The sequence below is a fragment of the Meles meles genome, chromosome 10 (genome assembly GCF_922984935.1).
Source record: "Meles meles chromosome 10, mMelMel3.1 paternal haplotype, whole genome shotgun sequence".
NCBI classification, from domain to species: Eukaryota; Metazoa; Chordata; class Mammalia; order Carnivora; family Mustelidae; genus Meles; species Meles meles.
The window spans coordinates 73,041,672-73,061,709 of NC_060075.1; the positions used below are offsets into that span (position 1 = coordinate 73,041,672).

At 36.4% G+C, this 20,038-nt stretch overlaps 1 protein-coding gene across 11 annotated transcripts in view; it reads right to left on the minus strand.

Moving 5' to 3' along the window:
* Positions 1-20,038, minus strand: part of AKAP9 (A-kinase anchoring protein 9) — a 171,587-nt gene that overhangs the window by 127,182 nt on the left and 24,367 nt on the right. For 10 of the 11 annotated variants that reach the window (XM_046021091.1, XM_046021090.1, XM_046021084.1 and 7 more), the window contains exons 3-5: positions 17,599-17,643; positions 1,025-1,078; positions 487-657 (exon numbers count right to left, since the gene is read on the minus strand). In XM_046021091.1, coding sequence (XP_045877047.1) covers positions 487-657; positions 1,025-1,078; positions 17,599-17,643 — 270 coding nt within the window. The remainder of the gene's footprint in view (positions 1-486; positions 658-1,024; positions 1,079-17,598; positions 17,644-20,038) is intronic. The other variant, XM_046021086.1, reaches the window with a different exon arrangement.

Sequence of the window (20,038 nt, forward strand, 5' to 3'; positions counted from 1 at the left end):
CTTCTACAAGGACAAGTGCCTTTATATTTAGGAATGTTCCAATCTGTTCCTAGGCAACATCACCATAGACCTGTTCAATTCTCACTTGTTTCTGGAGAGGATGAAACTGAAATGTATTCTGTCATCCTCATCAATGGCCTTTTCCACTTTGTTTTTATAACTGACTGCCACAAACACTTACTTTTATAAGGACTCGCTGACATTTTTAATAAGTGTAGGTCATCATATTCTGACGTGGTTTGCACCATAATTTCCTCTCAGGCTGATTACAAAAACACCTATCCTACCAAAATGATTTCAGCCTAGCTATCTCATAAAGTTAAAAAATTAAGCAAGGTCGTTTGTGGTATACATGTATAAGGACATGTATGATGAGATGACTTAAGTTACTATTTAAAAACCTCATCTTTAAAGAATGTACATATATGATCATTCAAATTTCTTATTTCTGTCTCAGTAACAAAACAAAAACAAAAGTACACATACCTGCTGCAGTCCATCACTCCCATAGGTGGCTCTCATTTCTTCTAGTTCTCTGTTCAGCTCTTCAATCTCATGCTGTTTGCCAGCCAATTCATTTTCCATCATCTCTAGGTGGGTCTGATTGTACTGTGCTCCATGTTCAGAATAGGAATCATCAGCACCAAATTCTTCTTCCTAAATCAATCCAAAATTTTTAATAATTCATACTAACAACATTCCTCAGGAAGAGGGATTTAAACACTGAATTCCATAGCAAAATACATTTTAAAATATCACTTAACACCTCAGAGTTTACTGGAATGACAAACTACTTTGTTATTACTGTGATATAACCTTAAAAGCAAAAAACAATATATTGTGAAATCTGTTACAATTGAGCTTTTATAACAACAAAAGGTGGCTAATTTTGTTTTGTTAAACATTGAAAGCATTTAGAAATCACACACAGAAAGAAGTACATGCGGGAAAAAGCTTTGTTAGTAAGCCAGATGATTTTAAATAGTATAAAACATTAGTATCGTGAGAGTTTTAAATACTGTACCCTTAATAAATTTGTAGGCTTTTCTGTTCTCACCACAAAACTGCAACCATTTACCTGTACAAAAACAATTTCCTGATATATTATGATTTTAGAGAGAATTTTATTTAAAGCCTACAGTTATATTTCTGCTAACTGTATTCATGCATATCTTATGCACAGAGAAAATGCCTCATTGGCAAATATAGACACAATGATTAAATTTAAATCTAAAAAGACATTATGATCATTTCAAATGCCAATGATTCCCAAAACATTTGAGTGCTTACAATTCAGAAAACGCCATACTATACATTTTCATTTAAGTGAATTAAAGTTCTAAGAGCAGTTTCCAGTTTGTCCTCACAGGGGTAATTATAAACCTCAAGTGACTAAATTCTCATCTACAAAATACCACCTTATAACCATTTAAATAACTGTTTTTTGATTAAGCTCTATTCGTTTTAAAATTGTTTACTGGTACAAATTCACTGAAGGTTGGTAATCAATTCAAGAAGTATGAGATGAATAGTTGAGGAACAGTCTCCCAACTTTCCCAGCCATGCCAACCCTGACTGATGCAGAGATTTTCCATAACATATTATTGCCTCTCTCTATCAAAGACTTTGACAATGGGAAGAAGAAGGATGACAACATATGTCTCCTGGGTTGACCTGGCCGGAGATTAATTTCAGATCAATTAACCTATTTAACAACCCTTTCTTTCCCTCAACAGTGCACAAAAGAACTTCACTTCTGCTTACATCTTAGTTATTCATAATTCTACATTAACAGAATCCAAGATAATAAAGTTTATACTGTTGGAATACATAGACTAGAATATCCAGAGTTAGGATATGCACAACAGCTTTTTTAAAAGTGAAGATACTGGGCGCCTGGGTGGCTCAGTGGGTTAAGCCGCTGCCTTCAGCTCAGGTCATGATCTCGGGGTCCTGGGATCGAGTCCCGCATCAGGCTCTCTGCTCAGCAGGGAGTCTGCTTCCCTCTCTCTCTCTCTGCCTGCCTCTCTGTCTACTTGTGATCTCTCTGTCAAATAAATAAATAAAATCTTTAAAAAAAAAAAAAAGTGAAGATACTGTGGAGCCTGGCTGGCTCTGTCAGCAGAGCATACGACTTGATCTTGGGGTCATGAGTTCAAGCCCAGCCCACTGTGGGTGTGAAGCCTACTTAAAATTAAAAAAAAAAAAAAAAGTGAAGATACTAGCTAAGAGTTCTGTAACAGAGTTTGATTCCTTGCAATTTGTGAAAACTCTCAGAAGACAGGAGTACTAACTCTATTTAAATTATTAATATCAAGTCACTTGAAATAATTTTCCAGTTAAGTCCTCCTAAATTTCAATTAGCTTTTCTTGATTCTGAAATGAAGCACTTTGATAAGCATCTACTAAAATTTTTACAGTTATAGTTAAATGAAATGGATTTTATGAATATCTTCAAATATCATATTAAGCAAGGATACAACTTTAGGTGGAGATGATATAACTAAAATAATTTATGTTTATAATGACTGTATCTAACACATCATATAGCCAAAGTTCAGCTTAATTTTTCTCTAATATAAGCAAAATTACACTAAAAAAACTCCTATGTATTAGCTTCTTAAACTTAATTATGCATTATTATAACAAACAAATTATTAATACATTTTTTAAAAATTTAATACTATGTAAATAGGTAATAAAAGATTATTCACCAGAACTAAACTAATACAAACTATATTCTTTTTTTTTTTTTTTTTTTTACTACAAACTATATTCTGAAGTTAGAATAGAAATACCCAGCAGACTGGGATCATTAATTGTTAGCATTATTCTATTTTTTAATGTATATAATTACTTTATTGATATCTAAAGGGTAGAGCATTCATCCCTTCTTCTTATATTAGTCTTCTAACACTATATCTGGTAAACCTTAATATGAAACTAAATTAGTAACTTGAAACATGAAGATCAGATTGATAAACTCAGGTGAAGAAAAAGCCTTTTTCTTAGTGTCTTTTTTTTCTGTGGCATTTGTCAACGTTATTTTACCACTAGGCTGTACTAATAAATTCTTTCTGAATTTACAGATTTATTCAATCTGTATGGACAACATGAAGACTTGGGAAAGTATAAGTAAGGTACATTTTCAAATTTAAAATGATCTGTATAGGTAAGTATCACCTCATAAAGATACCAATTCAGAAAGAATCAGAGGAAGATAATTTTTATAACCATTACATGGCCTTTACACCAAAACCTTTTCCTTCCAGTGTATGTTAGTTTAAAAACACAAAAGACAAAAAGTAAAATAAAATAAATTTAAAAAATAAAAACACAAAAGACGAATTCACTATTAATATCTTATCCTATTATACTTAATGTGGTACTATTTACATTCAAAGATATTAATAATGTGTATTTTAATAAAATGAGAATCTGATGGTTCATAAAAGTTCATGAAAATTATAGGACTTCAATGTGCCTCAGTGACTCATGGAACTGTAGCCAAGTAACTAATGAGGTTAAGATCATCCACTTAAAGTTAAAGCTGAGTATCAAATACCATGCTGTACATCTTAAATATATATAATTTTTAACTGTCAATTATACTTCAACAGAGCTGAGGCTGGGAGTGAGAAAAAGAAAATGAGGTCAAGTTAAAAAAAAAGTTAAAAGGCTAAGTTTATATAACTTTATGGCTATAGGCTAGGTCTCTAACTTCAGCTAGTCATTTCATAAATATCATGAATTGTACAGGTGACTTGGTTAAGAAGCACTGAATAATCACATGAAATCCATAATGAGATTTTTTTGCCCTACTATCACTTCATCTTTCCACACTTAGCAAAACATATTTATTTACCTGTCCTGTGTGTAGTTTGCCTCTAGCATTTGCAACTTTCTCCAAATAACCCTGCTCAAAGGGTATCCATAAAAATATTTCATGTACATACAACATTTTGGATATGAAATGTCCCTTCATGGGAGACTGAGTAGACTATGTATAATTTAAATTAATTTGAAAGAAGGGCATCTTTTTTTTTTTTTAAGATTTTATTTATTTATTTGATAGACAGAGATGACAAGTAGGCAGAGAGGCAGGCAGAGAAAGAGGAGGAAGCAGGCTCCCCACTAAACAGAGAGCCTGATGCTGGGCTCGATCCCAGAATCCTGTGTCCACAACCTGAGTTGAAGGCGGAGGCTCTAACCCACTAAGCCACCTGAGTTGAAGGCGGAGGCTCTAACCCACTGAGCCACCCAGGCGCCCCAAGAAGGGCAGCTTTTATTCAGTCTGATTTCTCTGGCATATGTAATTGTGTGTATATTTATATAGAAGAGATCTCATTAAATATCATAGGTATCATAGGATAATATTATCCAATTCTTTCTAGGCCTGAATCCATTATTCAATCCAATGAGAATACCAGCCAAAGAAGTCAAGAAAATTAAGTGTGTACCATATCTATTTGCATAAAATTCCCAAACTAAGTAACGTAATCAGAATCTGAAATCCTTTTGAGAATAATTTGTTAAAAGAATTCTCATCCCACATTCCATCTATTCAGTGGGAAAATAAAGCACATTTCTGGGGCGCCTGGATGGCTCAGTGTGTTAAAGCCTCTGCCTTCGGCTCAAGTCATGATCCCAGGGTCCTGGGATGGAGCCCCACATCAGGCTCTCTGCTCAATGGGGAGCCTGCTTCCCTCTCTCTCCCTGCCTACCTGTGATCTCTCTCTGTCAAATAAATAAATAAAATCTTTAAAAATATAGAAAATAAAGCATATTTCTACTGAAGAGCAGTAAAAAATGCAAACTTTGTTGATTATCTTTTTTTACACCAAACATCATACTACATATTATCAAATATAACCCTCACAACTACACTGTGAAGTAGATATCACTGTTTTACAGGTGAAAAAACTATATATCAGAATTAAAGTGATGGGCCCGGGTTGATAACACCTTGGTGGTGATGACGGTGAAATCTGAACACAAGGCTCCAGAGCCTCTGTTCTTTTTTATTATCTTACTTCTCTACACATCAGAAAAATGGGAGCAATATTTTAAAAACATACAGGATAATTATGTGGCCTACAATTCAAAACTGTAATTCTGAAATTTTAAAAATGCTCCAATGCAAACAAAGCCAAGATTATTAAGCTTTGCAAATCTGGCAATCGTAATGAAGTTATAATCTAGGAAGGAATTTCCTTTGGCAGGGAGGGTGTGATACTAAGAGATAATTCCTTAAAATTCCTAATAGGAAAGTCTTTTTTTTTTTTTTTAAGATTTTATTTATTTATTTGACAGACAGAGATCACAAGTAGGCAGAGAGGCAGGCAGAGAGAGAGGAGGAAGCAGGCTCCCTGCCAAGCAGAGAGCCCGATGCGGGGCTCAATCCCAGGACCCTGGGATCATGACCTGAGCGAAGGCAGAGGCTTTAACCCACTGAGCCACCCAGGTGCCCCTCTAATAGGAAAATCTTAACGGTGATATTTATTCCTCAATTTACAAATTTGGCTTTCTGATGATTCTTCTGCCTCCTGAAAAGGTGACTATGGCTTAGAAGTCCCTCATAATTCTAGCTCAGTCAAACCAGTTTTAACATCATTAACAGGAATAGCTAAAGCTTCTAAACTAGCCCAGAGTATCATGGATTCAACCAGGCTCCACACTGGCAACCTTAATGAGACATTTTCAAACATTTTACAATCAATTTTTCCACTGTTTTCCATGAACAAAGAGAATATGTAACTTTGTCACAGAATAATTCATCATGATTCCAGGCCCAAACTATATAATATCACAAAGGTTATGATCAAATCAGGTCAATCTGTCAAAAATTATTTCAGAAATATCTTTTTTCAATGTAATCTTCTAAGTAATTGTTTTTGTCCAATTATAAATCAGTTAATCAATTTAGTTTTTGTGACCACCATTAAAAAGAAAAAGTATCAAAGGATATGTCACATAGTAAAGAGAAGTCTCTTCCCTGAAATTTCTGTTTGGAAAAAAAATACATACATATGTATAGGTATATATTTATTCATGTATGTAACAATAAAACATATATTTGATTACATATGCAAATACATAGAAATTACACACATTTACATGTAGTAAAGATTTCTTGTTCAACAATGGTCAATATACTCTAACTTTTACTGTAGGAATTACATTTAAATATTACTTGTACCTTACTTCAAAACACATCAGATTTACTAGGTATCACAGACAAATAGTTTCAATACATTCTTCTGGGCCTCATAATTCCCACCAGTTTTATAGTTTAAAAAATCTAGGCAAAAAATAATTTATCAGAATAAGGCTTTTCAATATTACTGTTTTCAAAAAGAGAATTTGAAAACCACAATCTTTTGATGTCCTTACTTTTAAAAGCTGTATTAATAAAAATTAAAGTTATTTTCTTATCCCAAAGTGAGAAAATGGCTATATAAATTTTAACCAAATTTCACAGGCATATAAGAGATGGCCTGATCTATAGCCACTTGGCTTATAAAAAAATTCACCTGAATGTAAAGAAGAAAAATGTACTTTGTGGAGTCCTGGGGTGTCCCAAAGACATAGGCAATTCAGGCACAAAAATGCCTGAAACTTTCAACCAAGAAAGACAAACTATAAGAATTAAGGCATTAGCAAGAGAGAGAGAAGACGGCTGAGTAGGAGTGTCTCAAGATCACCTCTCCCCATGAACACATCAAGGCTGCAACTACATATACTGCAATTCACTGAGAATGACCTGAAGACTAACAAACAGCTCTTCCATAGCTAAAGACAGAAAGAAAAAGCCACATGGAGAAGGGTAGGAGGGGCAGAGATGAAATCAGAAACTAAACATCCCAAGCAGCAACCCACAAGTAGGAGATATAACACAGGTGTGAAAGTCCTGCTTGAGAAGTGAGAGGCTCAAGCCCCAAACTGAGCACCCCTCATCCTATTGATCTGCACTGGGAATATCAGCCTCCATAAATATTTGGATTTAAATGAGCCTAACTCTGGGACAGCGCAGGGCAATAAGAAACCAAGACTCTGTCTTAAAAGGCCAATATACAACAGTACCTGCTCAGAGACCCAACCCAGAGGTACCAGTTTGAAAAGTGCCTGGACTATATTATGTGGAGATTTATTAATTTTAGGGCATGGATCTGCAGGAAATTTCTCCAGGAACGGAAATGCTGGCAGGCACTATTTTCCTTGCCCTCCTTCAGCCCAGTTGGCTTGACACTGGTGGGCCCCCATTCAGACACTCTCTCTTCCTAGCACCACTTACCCTGCCCTGCAGAGTCATTCTAACCAACCCAACTGCCCTGGTAAGCACCCTTCCAAAGAGTGACTCCTGCTCTAGTATCTAAGAATAAAGCTAATCAAGGAGATAAAAAACCTGTACTCTGAAAACTTTAAGACACTGATGAAAGAAACCAAAGATCACACAAATGAAGGGAAACATACACCATGCTCATGAGTTAAAAAAAATTAATACTGTTAAAATGTCCACAATACTCAAAGTAATCTACAAATTCAACGCAATCCCTGTCAAAATACCAATACCATTTTTCATAGAACGTAGGACAAATAATCTTAAAATTTGTATGGAACTACAAAAGACCCCAAATACCCAAAGTAATCTTGAGAAAGAACAAAGGTGGAGGGAACACAGTCCCAGATTTCAAACCATACTATGAAGCTACTATAATCAAAACAGTATGGTACTGACACTCAAATGGACACATAGATCAATGGAAGAGAATTGAGAGCCTAGGGGAAAAAACCATGTTTATATGGTCAATTAATCTATGACAAAGGAGGCAAAAATACACAATGGGGAAAAGACCATTTCTTCAATAAGTGACGCTGAAAACACAGGACAGCTACATACAAAAGAATGAAACCACTACTATACCATATACAAAAATAAGCTCAAACTGGATTAAGGACCTGAAACTATAAAACTCCTAAAAAAAAAACCATGGGGAGTAAACTCTTACCCCTCAGTCTCGGGAATATATTTTTAGATCTGTCTTGTTAGGCAACAGCAACAAAAGCAAAAATAAGTAACTGAAACTACATCAAACTAAAAAACTTCTGCACAATGAAGCGAACCGATTAGCAAAACTAAAAGGTAACCTACTAAATCAGAGAAGATATTTATAAGTGACATATCCATTAAAAGATTAACATCCAAAATATATTTTAAAAAGCTCACAGCAGAGTGTATAATGCCCAGTGAAATAAGTCAGTTAGAAAAAAACAAATGCAATATGATTTCATGCATATGTGGAATTTAAGAAATAAAACAAATGACCGGAGGGGAAAAAAGAGACTGAGACAGATTAAGTAACAGACTCTTAACTACAGAAAATAAACTGATCGTTACCATAGGGGAGAGGAATGGGGGGGATGGGTGAAATAGGGGATAGGTATTAAAGAGTACACTTATCATGATGAGCACTAAGTAATTTTAGAATTCATGAATTGCTATATTGTACACCTGAAACCAATATAACACTGTATGTTAACTATACTAAAGTAAAAAACTTAATAAATTTTTTAAAAAATTCAACAAAAAACTCATAGCACTCAACACCAAAAAAAAGAAAAAGAAAAAAAGGGAAGCAGCCGAACAAACCGATTAAAAAAATGAGCAGAGGCCCTGAATAGACATTTTTCCAGAGAAGATATACACATGACCAAAAGGCACATGAAAAGATGCTCATTATCACTCATCATTAGGGAAATGCAAAATAAAAGCTCAAAGATGTATCACCTCCACTTGTCAGAATGGCTATTTTAAAAAAAAAAACACAAGGGGGAGAAGTCAAGATGGCGGAGAAGTAGCAGCCTGAGACTACATCAGGTAGCAGGAGATCAGCTCGATAGCTTATCTAAACATTGCAAACACCTACAAATCCAACAGGAGAGCGAAGAGAAGAAGAACAGCAACTCTAGAAACAGAAAATCAACCACTTTCTGAAAGGTAGGACTGGCGGAGAAGTGAATCTAAAACGACGGGAAGATAGACCGCGGGGGGAGGGGCCGGCTCCCGGCAAGCGGCGGAGGAACGGAGCACAAAATCAGGACTTTTAAAAGTCTGTTCCACTGAGGGACATTGCTCTAGGGGCTAAACCGGGGTGAAGCCCACGCGGGGCCAGCGTGGACCCAGGCCCCGCAGGGTCACAGAAGGATTGGGGGTGTCGGAGTGTCGGAGAGCTCGCAGGTATTAGAACGGAGAAGCCGGCTGGAGAGACAGAGCCGAGGACTAAACTCTCAGCTCGGGGTTACCTTGAACTGGTCGCGGGCTGGGTGAGCTCGGAGCGCGGCTAGAGGCTGGGGATACGGGAGTGATTGGGTGCTGCTGTCCTCTGGAGTGCACTGAGGAGTGGGGCCCCGGGCTCACGGCTCCTCCGGGCCGGAGACTAGGAGGCCGCCATTTTCATTCCCGTCCTCCGGAACTCTACGGAAAGCGTTCAGGGAACAGAAGCTCCCAAAAGCGAACCCGAGCCGATTACTTAGTCCGGCCGCCGGTAAGGGCGGTGCAATCCCGCCTCGGGCAAAGACACTTGAGAGTCACTACAACAGGCCCCTCCCCCAGAAGATCAACAAAATATCCAGCCAGGACGAAGTTCATCTATCAAGGAGAAAGCAGATTCAATTCCTAAGACAGCAGAGCAATTCCAGAGGAGGAGAAAGCAAAGCACGGAACTCATGGCTTTCTCCCCATGATTCTTTAGTCTTGCGGCTACTTCAATTTTTTTTTCTTTTTTCAATTTTTTTTTCTTTTTTCTTTATTCTTCTTCTGCTAAATTTTTTTTAAAACTTTTACCCTTTTCTTTTTTAACATTTTTTGACTAGTTCATCTAAATATATATATTTTTTCCTTCTTTTTTATATTTTTTATTTGTTTTATTTTTTAAATTTTTTTCTTTCTTTTTTTTTTTTTTTCTTTTTTTTTCAGAACCTGTTTTTATCCCCTTTCTCCCCCCCACAATTTGGGGTCTCTTCTGATTTGGTTACAGCGCATTTTTCCAGGGTCTTTGCCACCCTTTTAGTAGTTTATTTGCTCCTTCATATCCTCTTATCTGGACAAAATGACAAGGCGGAAAAAATCACCACAAACAAAAGAACAAGAGGCAGTACCGAAGGCTAGGGACCTAATCAACACACTCATGGGTAATATGTCAGATCAAGAGTTCAGAATGACGATTCTGAACATTCTAGCCGGGCTCGAAAAAGGCATGGAAGATATTAGAGAAACCCTCTCTGGAGATATTAAAGCCCTTTCTGGAGAAATTAAAGAACTAAAATCTAACCAAGTTGAAATCAAAAAAGCTATTAATGAGGTGCAATCAAAAATGGAGGCTCTCACTGCTAGGATCAATGAGGCAGAAGAAAGAATTAGTGATATAGAAGACCAAATGACAGAGAATAAGGAAGCCGAGCAAAAGAGGGACAAACAGCTACTGGACCATGAGGGGAGAATTCGAGAGATAAGTGACACCATAAGACGAAACAACATTAGAATAATTGGGATTCCAGAAGAAGAAGAAACAGAGAGGGGAGCAGAAGGTCTATTGGAGAGAATTTTCCTAATATAGCAAAGGAAACAAGCATCAAAATCCAGGAGGTGCAGAGAACCCCCCTCAAAGTCAACAAGAATAGGTCCACACCCCATCACCTAATAGTAAAATTTACAAGTCTTAGTGACAAAGAGAAAATCCTGAAAGCAGCCCGGGAAAAGAAGTCTGTAACATACAATGGTAAAAATATTAGATTGGCAGCAGACTTATCCACAGAGACCTGGCAGGCCAGAAAGAGCTGGCATGATATATTCAGAGCACTAAATGAGAAAAACATGCAGCCAAGAATACTCTATCCAGCTAGGCTATCATTGAAAATAGAAGGAGAGATAAAAAGCTTCCAGGACAAACAAAAACTGAAAGAATTTGCAAACACAAAACCAGCTCTACAGGAAATATTGAAAGGGGTCCTCTAAGCAAAGAGAGAGCCTAAAAGTAGTAGATCAGAAAGGTACAGAGACAATATACAGTAACAGTCACCTTACAGGCTAATAATGGCACTAAATTCATATCTCTCAATAGTTACCCTGAATGTTAATGGGCTAAATGCCCCAATCAAAAGACACAGGGTATCAGAATGGATAAAAAAACAAAACCCATCAGTATGTTGCCTACAAGAAACTCATTTTAGACGCGAAGACACCTCCAGATTTAAAGTGAGGGGGTGGAAAACAATTTCCCATGCTAATGGGCATCAGAAGAAAGCTGGGGTGGCTATCCTTATATCAGATCAATTAGATTTTAAGCCAAAGACTATAATAAGAGATGAGGAAGGACACTGTATCATACTCAAAGGGTCTGTCCAACAAGAAGATCTAACAATTTTAAATATCTATGCCCCTAACGTGGGAGCAGCCAACTATATCAACCAATTCATAACAAAATCAAAGAAACACATCAATAATAATACAATAATAGTAGGGGACTTTAACACTCCCCTCACTGAAATGGACAGATCATCCAAGCAAAAGATCAACAAGGAAATAAAGGCCTTAAATGACACACTGGACCAGATGGACATCACAGATATATTCAGAACATTTCATCCCAAAGCAACAGAATACACATTCTTCTCTAGTGCACATGGAATATTCTCCAGAATAGATCACATCCTGGGTCACAAATCAGGTCTCAACCGGTATCAAAAGATTAGGATCATTCCCTGCATATTTTCAGACCACAATGCTCTGAAGCTAGAACTCAATCACAAGAGGAAAGCTGGAAAGAACCCAAATACATGGAGACTAAACAGCATCCTTCTAAAGAATGAATGGGTCAACCAGGAAATTAAAGAAGAATTGAAAACATTCATGGAAACAAATGATAATGAAAACACAACAGTTCAAAATCTGTGGGACACAGCAAAGGCAGTCCTGAGAGGAAAATATATAGCAGTACAAGCCTTTCTCAAGAAACAAGAAAGGTCTCAAGTACACAACCTAACCCTACACGTAAAGGAGCTGGAGAAAGAACAAGAAAGAAACCCTAAACCCAGCAGGAGAAGAGAAATCATAAAGATCAGAGCAGAAATCAATGAAATAGAAACCAAAAAAACAATAGAAAAAATCAATGAAACTAGGAGCTGGTTCTTTGAAAGAATCAATAAGATTGATAAACCCCTGGCCAGACTCATCAAAAAGAAAAGAGAAAGGACCCAAATAAATAAAATCAGGAATGAAAGAGGAGAGATCACAACTCACACCAAAGAAATACAGACAATTATAAGAAGATACTATGAGCAACTCTACGCCAACAAATTGGACAATCTGGAAGAAATGGATGCATTCCTAGAGACATATAAACTACCACAACTGAACCAGGAAGAAATAGAAAACCTGAACAGGCCCATAACCAGTAAGGAGATTGAAACAGTCATCAAAAATCTCCAAACAAACAAAAGCCCAGGGCCAGACAGCTTCCCAGGGGAATTCTACCAAACATTTAAAGAAGAACTCATTCCTATTCTCTTGAAACTGTTCCAAAAAATAGAAACGGAAGGAAAACTTCCAAACTCATTTTATGAGGCCAGCATCACCTTGATCCCAAAACCAGACAAGGATCCCACCAAAAAAGAGAACTATAGACCAATATCCTTGATGAACACAGACGCAAAAATTCTCGCCAAAATACTAGCCAATAGGATTCAACAGTACATTAAAAGGATTATTCACCACGATCAAGTGGGATTTATTCCAGGGCTGCAGGGTTGGTTCAACATCCGCAAATCAATCAATGTGATAGAACACATTAATAAAAGAAAGAACAAGAACCATATGATACTCTCAATAGATGCTGAAAAAGCATTTGACAAAGTACAGCATCCCTTCCTGATCAAAACTCTTCAAAGTGTGGGGATAGAGGGCACATACCTCAATATTATCAAAGCCATCTATGAAAAACCCACCGCAAATATCATTCTCAATGGAGAAAAACTGAAAGTTTTTCCGTTAAGGTCAGGAACACGGCAGGGATGTCCATTATCACCACTGCTATTCAACATAGTACTAGAAGTCCTAGCCTCAGCAATCAGACAACAAAAAGAAATTAAAGGCATCCAGGGGCGCCTGGGTGGCTCAGTGGGTTAAAGCCTCTGCCTTCAGCTCAGGTCATGGTCCCAGGGTCCTGGGATCGAGCCCCGCATCGGGCTCTCTGCTTGGCGGGGAGCCTGCTTCCTCCTCTCTCTCTGCGTGCCTCTCTGCCTAGTTGTGATTTCTCTCTGTCAAAGAAATAAAAAATTAAAAAAAAAAAAAAAAAAAGAAATTAAAGGTATCCAAATTGGTAAAGAAGAAGTCAAACTATCACTCTTCGCAGATGATATGATACTATATGTGGAAAACCCAAAAGACTCCACTCCAAAACAGCTAGAACTTGTACAGGAATTCAGTAAAGTGTCAGGATATAAAATCAATGCACAGAAATCAGTTGCATTTCTGTACACCAACAACAAGACTGAAGAAAGAGAAATTAAGGAGTCAATCCCATTTACAATTGTACCCAAAACTATAAGATACCTAGGAATAAACCTAACCAAAGAGACTAAGAATCTATACACAGAAAATTATAAAGTACTCATGAAAGAAATTGAGGAAGACACAAAAAAATGGAAAAATGTTCCATGCTCCTGGATTGGAAGAATAAATGTTGTGAAAATGTCTATGCTACCTAAAGCAATCTACACATTTAATGCAATCCCTATCAAAATACCATCCATTTTTTTCAAAGAAATGGAACAAATAATCCTAAAATTTATATGGAACCAGAAAAGACCTCGAATAGCCAAAGGAATATTGAAGAACAAAGCCAAAGTTGGTGGCATCACAATTCCGGACTTCAAGCTCTATTACAAAGCTGTCATCATCAAGACAGCATGGTACTGGCACAAAGACAGACACATAGATCAGTGGAACAGAATAGAGAGCCCAGAAATCGACCCTCAACTCTATGGTCAACTAATCTTCGACAAAGCAGGAAAGAATGTCCAATGGAAAAAAGACAGCCTCTTCAATAAATGGTGCTGGGAAAATTGGACAGCCACATGCAGAAAAATGAAATTGGACCACTTCCTTACACCACACACGAAAATAGACTCCAAATGGATGAAGGACCTCAATGTGAGAAAGGAATCCATCAAAATCCTTGAGGAGAACGCAGGCAGCAACCTCTTCGACCTCAGCCGTAGCAACATCTTCCTAGGAACAACGGCAAAGGCAAGGGAAACAAGGGCAAAAATGAACTATTGGGATTTCATCAAGATCAAAAGCTTTTGCACAGCAAAGGAAACAGTTAACAAAACCAAAAGACAACTGACAGAATGGGAGAAGATATTTGCAAACGACATATCAGATAAAGGGCTAGTATCCAAAATCTCTAAGGAACTTAGCAAACTCAACACCCAAAGAACAAACAATCCAATCAAGAAATGGGCAGAGGACATGAACAGACATTTCTGCAAAGAAGACATCCAGATGGCCAACAGACACATGAAAAAGTGCTCCACGTCACTCGGCATCAGGGAAATACAAATCAAAACCACAATGAGATATCACCTCACACCAGTCAGAATGGCTAAAATTAACAAGTCAGGAAATGACAGATGCTGGCGAGGATGTGGAGAAAGGGGAACCCTCCTCCACTGTTGGTGGGAATGCAAGCTGGTGCAACCCCTCTGGAAAACAGCATGGAGGTTCCTCAAAATGTTGAAAATAGAACTACCCTATGACCCAGCAATTGCACTACTGGGTATTTACCCTAAAGATACAAAGATAGTGATCTGAAGGGGCACGTGTACCCGAATGTTTATAGCAGCAATGTCTACAATAGCCAGACTATGGAAAGAACCTAGATGTCCATCAACAGATGAATGGATACAGAAGATGTGGTATATATACACAATGGAATACTATGCAGCCATCAAAAGAAATGAAATCATGCCATTTGCGACGACGTGGATGGAACTAGAGCGTATCATGCTTAGTGAATTAAGTCAATCGGAGAAAGACAACTATCATATGATCTCCCTGATATGAGGACATGGAGAAGCAACATGGGGGGGTAGGGGGATAGGAGAAGAGTAAATGAAACAAGATGGGATTGGGAGGGAGACAAACCATAAATGACTCTTAATCTCACAAAACAAACTGGGGGTTGCTGGGGGGAGGTGGGATTGGGAGAGGGGGAGCGGGCTATGGACATTGGGGAGGGGAGGCTAACCATAAGAGACTATATACTCTGAAAAACAACCTGAGGGTTTTGAAGGGTCAGGGGTGGGAGGTTGGGGCAACCTGAGGGTTTTGAAGGGTCAGGGGTGGGAGGTTGGGGGAACAGGTGGTGGGTAATAGGGAGGGCACGTTTTGCATGGAGCACTGGGTGTTGTGCAAAAAGAATGAATACTGTTACACTGAAAAAATAAATAAAATGAAGAAAGAAAAAAAAACAAAAACAAAAACAAAAACACAAACTAACAAGCATTGGTGAGAATGTGGGATAAAGGGAACCCTTGGTGCACTATTAGTGGGAATGTAAATTGGTGCAGCCACTATGGAAAATAGTATGGTAGCCCCTCAAAAAATTAAAAACAGATCTATATGATCCATTAATTCTATTTCTGGGTATTTACCTGAAGAAAATGAAACACCAATTTGAAAAGATATATTGCATCCCCGTGTTTATTGTTGTTTTATTTACAATATGCAAGACATGGAAGCAACCTAAGTATCCATCAACAGATGAATGGATAAAGATGATGTGGCATATATATATATATATATATATATATATATATGCACATGTCTATATATGTATATGCATATACATAGATTTATATGATGGAAAATTACTCAGCCGTAAAAACAAATGAGATCTTGCCATTTGTGACAACACAGATAAGTGAAATAGTCAGAGAAAGGGGCACCTGGCTAGCACAGCCATCTGACACTTGATCTTGGGGTCATGAGTTTGAGTCCCACACTGGCTGTAGAGATCACATAAATAAATAATATTTTTTAAAAAGTCAGACAAAGAAAGACAAATACCATATGATTTCACTTATATGTGGAATCTAAAAACCAGAACAAACAAAACAGAAACAGACTCACAAATACAGACAACAGACTAGACTGCTGGTTGCCAGTGGAGAGGAAACACAGGGCAATGGGTGAAATAGGGAAAGGGGAGTAAGAGGTACAAACTTCTGTTATAAAATAAATAAGCTACAGGGATGTGGAATATCCCACAACATAGGGAATAGAGTTAATATTACAATGATTTTGTATGGTAACACATGGTAACTACAATTACTGTGGGAGCCATTTATTATATATATAAATGTCAAATTACTATGTTGCACACCTGAAACTAATAAAATATTCTGTATCAACTATACTTCAATTTAAAAATAATGAATAAAAATAATTTTTAAATTATGTTCAGTTAGTCAACATATAGTACATTAGTTTTTGATGTAGATAGAGTTCAATGATTCATTAGTTGTCTGTAACACCAAGTGCTCATCACAACACATCCCCTCCTTAATTTTTAAAAAAAGAATATAGTCATTATGGGGGGGGGAATAAACAGGATTGCTTTCATATATAAGCCCCAAATTTAAAATCACAAGGCCAGATTTTCTGAATTGCAAGTTGTGATTTTAAATTGAGATACTTCCCTATAGGCAACTTTACATAGTATAAATCAGGTGCTAATTTATTTATTCAACCCTGGTTAATTATTTTCCTGATCAGATTACTAATAAGTACATTCCCAGCTTTTAAGCACATTAAACTTTTGAAATGTCAAAGTTTTTACTCCCATTTGCAATTTAAAACAGTAATCTGTTCACTTCAGAACATGAAGTTGTTTTTTTGGTATTAGAAACCTACAATATAACAAAACTTATGGAATACACTGAGTTGCTGGCCATTCATAATTTTCCAAATCCTCAAACTGTGGACCAAAGAAATGACAATGATATCTAAAACAATAAGAAAAAGGTAACAGCATGGCATATATTTATTAATAACACATAAAGAAGGTATTTCCTAATGTGGCCAATGTCTACATTAGCTTTTATCACCTAAATTAAAAATCACTACTGCAGCATTAATTTCATCAAATGAATATATGTAATTATATAGAATTCGATCATTTGTAAAAAGCATTACTCGGAATATGAAATAGTCTGTATAATAAAATATTTACTGTGTTTAATATGGAAACCTTATGACGATCATTAATCCTAAAATCTCAATATCATTTTCCTAGAGACTTAATGGCCTCTAATTAAGGTATTCAAACAGATTTAAGATCTTAGTAATATGAAAAAAATATATAGAGAAAAACATAACTTTCAGGTTTTCTAGGTCATTTACACTGTATTTTGTTATGCTATACTTCATTATATTTATAAAAATACATAAGCATGTGAGTTGCAAGAAATAAAGTATTAATAAGTTTCAAAAATAATACATAAAAAGTCAACCTACATAATATTACTTATTCTTACCTCTGAACTGTAATCATCTGCTGTAGTTGAAATCTCACTTTCTGGCTAAAACAAAAATAAAAACCAATTATATTAAGAGCTTCCCCACCCCCAAACATGGTACTTTATTTACCTATTACTAACATATGATAGAAAATTCACATAAAAAATATCACTAAAAAACTAGCAAAAATTATTCAAATATCTAAAAAAAAAATTTTTTAAGCATGTGAATTTTATTTTATTCATCTTTTTAAAATTAAGCTCTATGCCCAACCTAGGACTTGAACTCACAACCCTGAGATCAAACGTCACATGCCTCACCAAGTGAGCTAGCCACATGCCCCTAAAGGTTTAAAATTTTCACTCTATGAATCACAATGGCTAACACATCTGATATTTATCATAATGGATTTTTCTAAATATAAATTATCAAGAGGCACTTTCACACAGGGTCTTATACACATTACAAATCATTTGTAAGACAAAAGAACTAAGTAAGATATCATCCTTCTAATTCTTATCTCTCTTTTAAATAAAGGAAACTCTTAAAATGTTACTCAAAAGAGTTCCAATTTCTTCAAAAAGAAAAATCACTGGCATGCCTGGCTCAGTTAGTAGAGCGTGAGACTCTCTATCTTGGGGTCATGAGTCCAAGCCCCACACTGCGCTTAGAGATTATATAAACAACAACAAAAAGTTTTTAAAAAATTACCAAATCTTGATGCCAGAAAAGTAGTAACAACTTGAAGAAAAGTAACAATCTTTGTTGTTATTAACACCTTTGCAGCTTATAAAACACTTTCTAAGACATTCCTGTTTCATTAATAACATCCCTGGGATTTGGGTATGAAGTGAGTGGTTTTTCTGAGCTTCCCTCAGTTTAGAACCACTAGAAAGTTTCCTCAAGGAGGAAACTTAAATTTTTACTGTTTCCACTGTTCACCCACTCATCTAATCTAAGAATCTCAATTTACAGGTGAGAAAAGAGACCTAGAGCTTTCACCTTTTCATTCAACAATTATGAACCATCACTCTCTCCATTACCATCTATACTTAAGGAAATTTTATTCATCACTCAGTACCAAACTCTACCTCCTCTCTGATGTAGTAAGTGATGCCTATTCTAAAATTCTGTCACAGGGCTTCCTAACTTATAGGACCTTCTTTTAAATCTAAAATACTTTCATGACATCAACTCTCATGGTTGATTCACTTACGCCTTTTAAACAGTTATAGATTAAATGTATATTGTGTACTAAGAACTGTGTTACTAAGGATGAAATGGTAAACAAGACACTCTTTGCACTGGAAATGCTGTAACTCCAGTGAGAAGCCCAAACATTGATTTGTTATCCAGAAAAAGATAACAAATACATCTACAAACCACGCCAAACACCAGAATTTTCATATCATATCACTATACAATATGTCATATCATTCCAGATTTCAACAAACAATTACAGGATACACAAAGAAAAAGTATGGCTCACATACAAAAAAAAATGGTAGTCAGTAGAAACAGTCCCTGAGGAAACACAAATATTGGACTTAATATACAGACTTTAAACAAGCTATTTTAAATATAGTCAAATAAGTGAATAAAATTAAGTCTAAATTCCTAAAGAAAAGTATAAGGATAGTGCCTTACAAAATAAAGAGTATCACTATGAAAGAACCAAAGAGGGGCCCCTGGCAGGCTCAGTTGGTGGAGCATGTGACTCTTGATCGTGAGGTTGTGAGTTCAAGCCCCATGTGGGGTGTAGAGTTTACTTTAAAAAATTTTTTTTCTTAAATAATAAAAATTTTTTTAAGATTTTATTTATTTGACAGACAGAGACCACAAGTAGGCAGAGAGGCAGGCAGAGAGAGATGGGAGTAAGCAGGCTCCCCACTGAGCAGAGAGCCACACATGGGGCTTGATCCCAGAACCCTGAGATCAAGACCTGAGCTAAAGGCAGAGGCCCAACTCACTGAACCACCCAGGCACCCCATAAAATAATAAACTTTTTAAAAACGTAAACAACAAATGAGAAATTCATTAGCGGGGCTTGACAGATCTGAGAAAAATCAGTAAACTTTAACATATAGTTTAACTGAAATTATGCAGTCAGAGGAAAAGATTAAAAAAGAATAAGAAAAATGAACAGAGCATGAGAAACTGTGCAACAACATCAAACATACTAACATGCATAATAGGAGACCCAAAGGAGGGGACAGAAAGGAGTAGACAGAATATATGAGGATACAATGCCCCAAAACTTCCCAAATTGGATGAAAAACACTAAACTACATACCCAAGATGCTAAAAAAATTCTAAGTAGGAAAATCTCAAAAAGATCCACTCTTAGCAAATCCTTAACACGCCTGACCTTCTGAATAAAGCTCAAATCCTATATATTATCTAAATCTTTGTTTCCATATAAATATATCGAGGTACAATCCAAATTATAATTATTAT